The following is a 9,260-nucleotide window of genomic DNA, read 5'->3' as shown; positions in this document are numbered from 1 at the left end:
TTTAGTCATTATTTGGGTAGCACACATATTCTGAATGCCCTCGGCAGAATTCAAATGAGCCATTTTAATCTAGATTAATCTAGATTAAAAAAAATAATCTATGCCCACAACTAAATAAAAGACGTGAGCGAGGCAGCTCACAAGGTTTTAAATCTGGAGTACATGTTGAGAATCTTCTAGTTTGTCTCTGAATGGCTGTTGTGGTTTTCTTGTCCGTCTCTCAGTCTGAAGAGCAACATTAGCAGCTCTTATTTGTGTCTTGTTTAACCTGCCCTGTTTAACTACCACTGGTTAACTCAAACACTTAACAGCGACATCAACTTTATAGTGTTCTTTAACCAGTGAGAGTGTATGAAGACCTCTGTGCTCTTCTGTGTTGTGGAATTTTTAGAAACTAATGTATGACAATTTTCATAACTGTCACTTTCCTGTTTTGTCCTGTCTTGTTCTGTGTGTGTGTGTGTGTATGTGTCTGTTTGTTGATCTGTTATATGTGTTATATGTGAATTTTGCTTCACATTCATTTTATATTTGTGTTGATATTTTGCCTTCCGTCTTCTTCACCGTCACCCAAATCGATTTATTGACCGCACTGTAACATCATGTGACGCCAATAACAACCCATCGCCCATGCTGTTTAACCCCAACCCCATTTTAAACTTTCTTTGATCTCTCACTCACATCAACCAAAATGTTTAAACCCGAACTGGTCCAATCTCATCTATAAACCCAATAAATCACTCAATGCAGCCATCGGCTATGAGAAATCTCGTAGCCTCAACAACATATCAGGAATGACGGGGTCAGCCCTGCGTTTGACCCCCATCACCAGCATGCCCTACGACCCTTACGAGGCCCCGGGACCCCTCCGCCGCTGCCGATCGCCCATTCCCTCCATTTTGTAGCAGAAAGAGACTGAACGACTCAGGAAAGGAGAAAAGAAAGGCAGGATGGACTGTTCATAAAAACACACGCAGGTGTAGATGAAGACTGATGTTAATATAGAGAAATAGGTCTGTCGGGTCAAAGGTCAGTGCAGTAGATGTGTCGATTGTTTTTTATTTCTCCATCTTTACCCGTAGTACATTATTAGTTTACCTTAGACGGAACGGAGGCTCTTTTATTTTGTTTGCTTAATCCTTCCATCTTGTGCTATTGCCTCAAATTCTGAATTATTGTCATTCTCCACTGTATAAAAAAGTTAGGCAGAATTTTTAATGCAAGAATATTGTATATATGCAGTCATTATTCTGCACCTAGATCACAAATGTGTATCACACATAACTCTACATGTTTTTTTATTGAATTGTCATTGAATCAAACCTATATAATGAGTGGAAAAATGATTATTTGTCATTAATATTGTTCTAGTTTTGTTTCTGCATTGGCTTCATCACGTTTGTTTGCTTATTCGTTTGCATTTATTTATATTTTGTATTTTTCCACATTATAATCTAACTTGCCAAATTTCGTCCACATCCGAAGTTAACCCTTGCAAGTCAACTTAAACCTAACTCTTTTTTTCACACTCATGCCATTGTGCACAGTGTTGGTGATGTGTTAGACTTAAAAATTGCTCTTAAAAAGTTAAATTGAGCAAACCCTTGTCCATATACATGCACACATATACGTATATGCAAAACATGCAATATTCACTAACTCATAATGCTGCAAACAAACCTGTTTCTATATGTGAGCATGTGTTTAATCCTGAAATGACAGTATAGGGATGAAGATGTTTATGGGTTTTAGGAGAATTTCTTGTGTGATGTATCAATGTTAATGTCCTAAAGTGGTTCTTTTGTTCTTTTTTGCATGTGTTTCAAAGACAAACTGTTTTTGTTTTCAAAAACATTACATGACAGTTTCATTTGTATATGATATATACGTCCGTGTTACTGTGTTTCTTTTCAGTTGTAGAAATAGACTTCAAAGATCTCAGTATATTCAGGGCCATGTGACCGAGTGCTTCCAGAATCATAAGAAAATCAAGTAAATAAGCCATTTCTGAGAAAGACTTTCCTGAAATAGCAAAAAGAAAAACATGTTGCAATAATTGCAAAGACGTCATAAGTAGATGACTGTATGTTACTGGTTTTCCTTCGATGTTATGAGTACTGGCCACCAACCGCAAATACATCCACAAGGAGCCATTTTGTTTTAAACATGGCCCCTCAATCATGCAAACCTGGACCTCACAATCATGTCTCCGTCAACTTGAGATGTACTTCATGACGCCAGCTCACCTCCTCATTCACTGTGAACCAGAGACTCCTGTCACTCAAGTGTTCTTCACCTCTGCAGTAGTCACAGATCTCTAATGATGAGATAAGAATCTGTCTTCCATTTGTGAATGTGTCTATTGTGCTGTTCTTGGTGTTTCGATGTTTAAACAAGCTCTGTGAAGTATAGTTGTACTGTACACAACACTGTCCGCTCACTAAAACACATGTTTATATTAAAAAGCAAGAGCCCTCTATGAGGATAATTCAGACAACAGTGTTGTTTTAGAGAGCCACACTAGCTAGATTAAACTAGCTTCACCTTTCAAAGCAAAGCTTCTAGATCACTTGTGTGAATGCTCATTAAACTCATCTCCAATGCTTTTCTCTTTTGACATACTTGTTTTTCTTGAAATGGGTTTGATATTTATTCACAGACGTGTTTGTGTATTGTTTTGGGGGTTTACAGTGTGTACATGTGTGTTTGAGTGTGATGTCTAGTGCGTGAGGTTGTTTTTGTAAATGTAAAATAATGAACAGTATTTTTCATGCACCCTGGTAATCATTTAAAACGATGTTAAAGGGATAGTCCACCCAAAAATGTATTCACCTTAAAGATATTTGGAAGAAAGCTTGTATCCGAACAGTTCTTGGGCACCAGTCACTGCCATCGTAGAAAAAATGACAATGGCAGTCAAAAGTGCCACAGAATTGTTTACATTCCTCCAAATATCTTCTTTTGTGTTTAACAGAGCAAAGACATTTATATACACAGATCTGGACCAACTTGAGACTGAGAGTGTTTCATTTGTGGGTGATCTGTCCCTTTAATTAAATGTTTTTTTGCCTAAAGAGCTTTTTGTATACTTGAAAGATCATTACTGTATGTACACAAACTTTAACTTTTAGTGGAAATAAGAGGTAAATGTTATTGCTCCTCTAATCCCAAATGCTGTCCGCTTGAAAATGAATAAATGATCAAGTTTACAGCTAGAATAGTTCAATGAATGATCTGTTAACACACTTTTTACAGTACATGCTTTACTTTTCCCAGCCATCCACAGGTAAACGTTCCCCAGCTTTCTACCGTCTTAATCTCTAAGTTTCATTTCTCAGCGATGATGTACATTTTATGTCTTTAATGTATCTGGGGTGGACTATTCCATTCCTGCAGTCAACATCTCACATTAATTGGCAAAATGTAGTCATGTTTCCTCGCCCGTCCATGCCAAAAACAAGGTGAATTGTGCGTGCGCGTGTCCGGGACTGGACTTTTTCACCCCTGTGAAGATACATGACGTTCAGTGCATGCCGTTGATCTTTACATTTATGTGTGTAGAACCAGTGTTGTGTCTTTCGTGTTTGTGTCAATAGTTTCTATCTGCACCTTTTTTTTTTAGTTTGAAGTCGTTCATTATTTCTATACCTTCACAGCATCTGATGTGTGCACGTTCTGGTCTAACGGCTGCGTCATGTGTCTGCTTCTGTCCGCAGTGTTGAGTTTCTAGCGTTTGGCCAATCTTTTAAGGAGACGCGGTGAGTCGCCGAATCCTCAACCGTTTTGACGATGGGGCCGTACCATCCACACACTGGACATGCGAGGAATGTCGGAGTTGCTGGAAAGAAAAAAACACGGAAAGGGGATTTTTCCAAGGCCGGATCTTCACACGGTAACCAAAGCAACCTCACGGAAAATCCCGGATCACTCCTCTTCCTTGAGACAGACTGACTCTAAACATGCACTGACACACTGAACCAAACCAACCGACTCTTTAAGTAAAACATTCCAGTGAAAACACGTGACTGCCACACTGGTTTCTGTATATTCGTCTATATGTGAGAATGAAGGACCAAGTTCAGATAATGATGTAGCATTTCTGCTAAGACCCTGTAGCATTTCTTGGCTGGGAGAATCTCCAACAACCTTTTTAAAGACTGAAGTTCTTTGACAGTTTGCACAGAATGACTAAATATGGCTTAGTCATGCACAACCTTTTTCTTGTTGTCCCCACTGTCGCATTTTAGCCGCCAAATGTGTCTGTGCTTCGCCGTGTGGTGGTTTCCTTTTGCCGTCCGAGAAAACCAGACTTTTCTCTCTTCTTGAGTCAAACTAAAGCGGGGGAAGCGAACGCCGTCGCTTTTCCCAAACAGTCTTCCAGTTTTCCCCGTGAGTTTAGGGGAGACCGCATCGAAACATACGGTCGCTCGGTCCCGACAGACCGAAGTCCGTTTCCTCTGACCAAATAACGCACGAGAGTTAAAAAGGCACAAAACAACCCAAACCGGATCAAAGCGTGACGTCTTTGTCCCTTTAAACGCCAACAGATTGGCTGTACTGCCAGGGTTAGGGTCCTTTAAAAGAACCCCCCAAAAATTCCCACATTAAGCCTCTCTTGTTCCTAGATTACAGAGATTATAGAGAATTATTTTGTGATTTGGTTAATAATTTATTTTGTATTACGTAGAGCTAATTGATGCTGCCACAGATGATGCGCATGCACACGCAAGAGTGCTCGGACCAAGAACAAGCGTAAGTTTGTTTACTTTTCTTGTGTTGTGTTGTTCTGAAAGGTCAGGGAAACACACAAACAAACACATTCTTAAGATGCTACCTGTCCATTAATCGTCTGCGTTAGACTTTAAACTAAAAACTGCCTTCAGAGTTTCCCTCCGTCATCCACCTCTATTCTCTCCTATTGGCTTGATGTCTCTCACTGTTGCTTCTTCTCGACCGATCAGAGGGAGCGTTCGACGAGGTCACGCCAAACCAATCAAGGAGAATAAATGTACAAAGAAAAAAAGAATTTATATTTTGATATGTTATGTAGTTGCAAAAACATCTTCATGGTTCACAGGGGACGCGACAAATGCAAAACGAACTTGAATTATGAAAAAGAATACAATAAAGGGTGAAATTCGCTCTTTGGGAGGGAGGGAGGGAGGGAGGGAGGGAGGGATCATGATGGTTAGATCATAGACTGAACTGTGAGAAAACAGATGTCAAAATATGAAGAAAAAAACAAATAACAAAAAAGCCAACATGGAGAGAGGAAAAAATATTAAAATGCATTTTTGTAACTTTGTTTACCAGCATGAAAACTTTGCATGACTGTATTATCTGCCAGCCCTTAGTTGAAGTGAGAAGGGCGGAAATAATATTGAAAAAATATATTAACAGTAAAGATGTTAATGAAATGAACAAATAAAAAAACATGATATGCAATGGATATTTAAGAAAATAATATATTTAAAAGAGCTATATTTTGTTTTGAAATAGGAAGAAAATGTGAATAAATTCTGACTGCGAGCTTCACACACACTTATTAGTTTAAGAATAGACAGAAATCTAAATGCCACCGAATCTGCTCCATACTGCCCCATGTGATGTTCCTGTTTGGTTGACATGTTTCATCCGTTCCATCAGAACGCCGCAGGACATGTCGATTTCACTCGTGTATCTCTATGTATGTAGAAGGGGGCTGAGCAGTGTGTTTTTAATTCTGTAGACCTGAAATGTTCAGCTAATGTTCGTCTGTGTACAGCATTAGTTTCCTCTGTAGCCATGGTAACAACTGTGCTGATTCTAGAACCCTCTGTAAGTGGGATACGGCCCCTTTTCCCAGCATGCTTAGGGGCCGAAGGCATTTCATTCTCTTCATTTTCTCTCATTGGCAATAATACGAATGATAATCCAGAGCTCTTCTCAGTGGAGAGACTGTAGCAAGGCGAAGAGGAGACTCGTAATAATCTCAGCATCTTCCTTGTGAATGGGTACAGGATGGGAAAGCGATGTTCTATTATCTCAGGTGTAAAGTGAGAAAGCTCAGATCCGCACCAGACTTCTGCCTGCCCGCTTGCCGTTGCTGATCCATTTAAAAGAAAATAGCCTTTGGTTTTTCACACAGACCTGCAAAAGCACAGTTGATCCTCTGAATCAAAGCAATGAAAACGTGTCTATTTCTTCACAAGCCGTTGGGACGGGAAATAAAGTGTGAGCTTCCAGGCAAACATAGACACAGCAACACCTTATTCTTTTATTTTTCATAATTTGAGGAAAAAGACTTTCTTTACACCTTTTAGCGTTGTAGCACTCCACCGACTATGATAACATGACAGGCAGATTTATGAATGGTTTAACATCACAGACACACATATACATAGATGCCGTCTGTTTCTCAACAGTCAAAGCTGGTCGTTGAACACACGAGAGCAAGTAGACTGATCCTCATTATACCTATTAAATGCACACATCAGCTGTAGACAACCAACACATTCTTCCAATCTGAGGATATACAACATCGTGGCAGTGAGTGTTGACTGCACCAAAATGCTTTGAATGTGGCATCTATGTGTGTATGTCTATGGTTTATAAACACGTTTATAAGTGAGGGAGCTTAAAGCAGAGCTTCGTAAACTTGTTTGAATCATTCATGATGTTGTAATGACATGGACTATGCAAGGCACGTCAGCTGTTCATGAAGGGAGCGAATCAACCAAGTACCCTTGAATCTGAGGCTAGACCTCATTGTAAGGGTCAAAACTCTAGATGGTGCGCGTCAGCTAATTGAGAAGTCAACAGAAACCAGAATAAAGTTCGAAAGAGAGACAGCGTGAAGCTTGAGGCAGGTAGCGGTCTGGTGTCACGGCTTTGAGAGTTTCCAGGTCTACTGATATCATCAGATGATATGTGGAACGCAGAGAACGGAGGTGGAAACACCACCTTTGACAATATGAAATGGCTTATATTTTGGAAACTGGTACCATGTGAAAGCGAGATGTCTTCATGCTGGGTCACTGGGTCCGTCCCACCCCAGAAAGAACCCTTAGAGCCCAGATCTTTCTTTTATTTGTTCCAAAGTTGTGCGTATTTATAGTTTTCTAACTTATTTTGTTGATCAATTTATTGAACAGTTTATATTTTCTACAGAGTTTGGGTTTTCAGTTCTTCACTTTGTCTCATATCAAAGGTTGTTTATGTTTTTTTAAGACCACATTGTTCACACACACACACACACACACACACACACACACACACACACACACACATATATATCAATAAAAAGCCTGCTGGATTAGATTTTAGAAGACCACTCATTCAGAACACTTCAGTCACAGAATGAATCTTTTAAAGCATGTTCTTCCAGCGAGAACACATGGCCGCTCTGGTGTATCACGTCATAATTTGGTTTCATTGCTTAATCTGTTGATTCATTTTCTTTTGTGATATCACACTGCCCTCTTGAATGATGTGGAATGGTGGATCTGTCTGCATTTCTTTCTCTGTGCCTGCTCTTGTACTCAGTGTCAGTTTGATCATTCCTGTGAATTAAGTTTCATTTGATGTACTTGAATTACAGATATGCAATCACCACCTCTCTGACCACTGCCAATCATCCCGATCAATAATCAATATGATTAAAGTGATTAACAACCTTCATGTGCGTCTTCTGTTGGAAAACAAAACTCTTACGCTCCATATGAGAGCAGATGATTTCATTTATGAGTGTTTTTATCTGTTGCTCAGATGTAGCTCTTTCATCCCTCAGAAGTTCTCAGTTGTTTATTTAAGAATCAACATTTACATCAAGTGTTTCTCCTAATAAAGCTCAGCAAAAATACAAAGAACAGAAACGAGGTAATTGTTACATAAATAGAGGTGTAAATGAATGTACAGTTGAAAGAAAAAGTATGTGAACCCTTTGGGCTTACTTGGATTTCTTCATAAATTGGTCATAAAATGTGTTCTGATCTTCATCTAAGTCACAACATTAGAGAAACACAGTCTGCTTAAACTAATACCGCACAAACATTATACACTTTCATGTTTTTATTGAACACAACATGTAAACATTCATAGTGCAGGGTGGAAAAAGTATGTGAAACCCTAGCTAATGACTTCTCCAAGAGCTAATTGGAGCCAGGAGTCAGCCAACCTGGGGTCCAATCAATGTGATGAGATTGGATGTGTTGATTAAAGCTGGCCTGTCCAATAAAAAACACACACCAGTTTTGAGTTTGCTGTTCTGAAGAAGCGTTGTCTGATGTGAACCATGCCTCATACAAAAGAGCTCTCAGAAGACCTACGATCAAGAATTGTTGACTTACATAAAGCTGGAAAGGGCTACAAAAGTATATCTAAAAGCCTTGATGTCCATGTGTCCACGGTAAGACAGATTGTCTACAAATGGAGAAAGTTCAGCACTGTTGCTACACTCCCTAGGCGTGGTCGTCCTGTAAAGATGACTGCAAGAGCACAGCGCAGAATGCTCAATGAGGTGAAGAAGAATCCTAGAGTGTCAGCTAAACACTAACAGAAATCTCTGGCACATGCTAACATTTTTGTTGACGAATCTACAATAAGGAAAACATTAAACAAGAATGGACTTCATGGGAGGACACCACGGAGGAAGCCACTGCTGTCCAAAAAAAACATTGCAGCACGTTTGAAGTTTGCAAAAGAGCACCTGGATGTTCCACAGCACTACTGGCGAAACATTCTGTGGACAGATGAAACCAAAATTGAGTTGTTTGGAAAGAACACACAACGCTATGTGTGGAGAACAAAAGGCACAGCACACCAACATCAAAACCTCATCCCAACTGTGAAATATGGTGGAGGGGGCATCATGGTTTGGGGCTGCTTTGCTACCTCAGGCCCTGGACGGATTACTGTCATCGATGGAAAAATGAATTCCAAAGTTTATCAAGACATTTTGCAGGAAAACTTAAGACCATCTGTCCGCCAACTGAAGCTTAACAGAGGATGGACGATGCAACACGACAACAACCCAAAGCATAGAAGTAAATCAACAACAGAATGGCTTCAACAGAAGAAAATACGCCTTCTGGAGTGGCCCAGTCAGAGTCCTGACCTCAACCCGATTGAGATGCTGTGGCATGACCTCAAGAGAGCGATTCACACCAGACATCCCAAGAATATTGCTGAACTGAAACACTTTTGTAAAGAGGAATGGTCCAAAATTTCTCCTGACCGTTGTGCAGGTCTGATCTGCAACTATAGGAAACGTTTGCTTGAGG

At 39.8% G+C, this 9,260-nt stretch overlaps 1 protein-coding gene across 2 annotated transcripts in view; it reads left to right on the top strand.

Moving 5' to 3' along the window:
* The window catches only part of kcnc3b (potassium voltage-gated channel, Shaw-related subfamily, member 3b), a 45,794-nt gene extending 40,653 nt beyond the window's left edge, over window positions 1–5,141 (top strand). For both annotated transcript variants that reach the window (XM_056737875.1, XM_056737874.1), the window contains one exon: window positions 3,717–5,141. In XM_056737875.1, the coding sequence (XP_056593853.1) occupies window positions 3,717–3,730 (14 nt within the window). In that variant the 3' untranslated portion in view covers window positions 3,731–5,141. The remainder of the gene's footprint in view (window positions 1–3,716) is intronic.
* Window positions 5,142–9,260: the final 4,119 nt, after the last annotated feature.

Source organism: Triplophysa dalaica, chromosome 23 (assembly GCF_015846415.1).
Source record: "Triplophysa dalaica isolate WHDGS20190420 chromosome 23, ASM1584641v1, whole genome shotgun sequence".
Taxonomy (NCBI): domain Eukaryota; kingdom Metazoa; phylum Chordata; class Actinopteri; order Cypriniformes; family Nemacheilidae; genus Triplophysa; species Triplophysa dalaica.
This window is presented reverse-complemented; position numbering and strand designations above follow the sequence as displayed.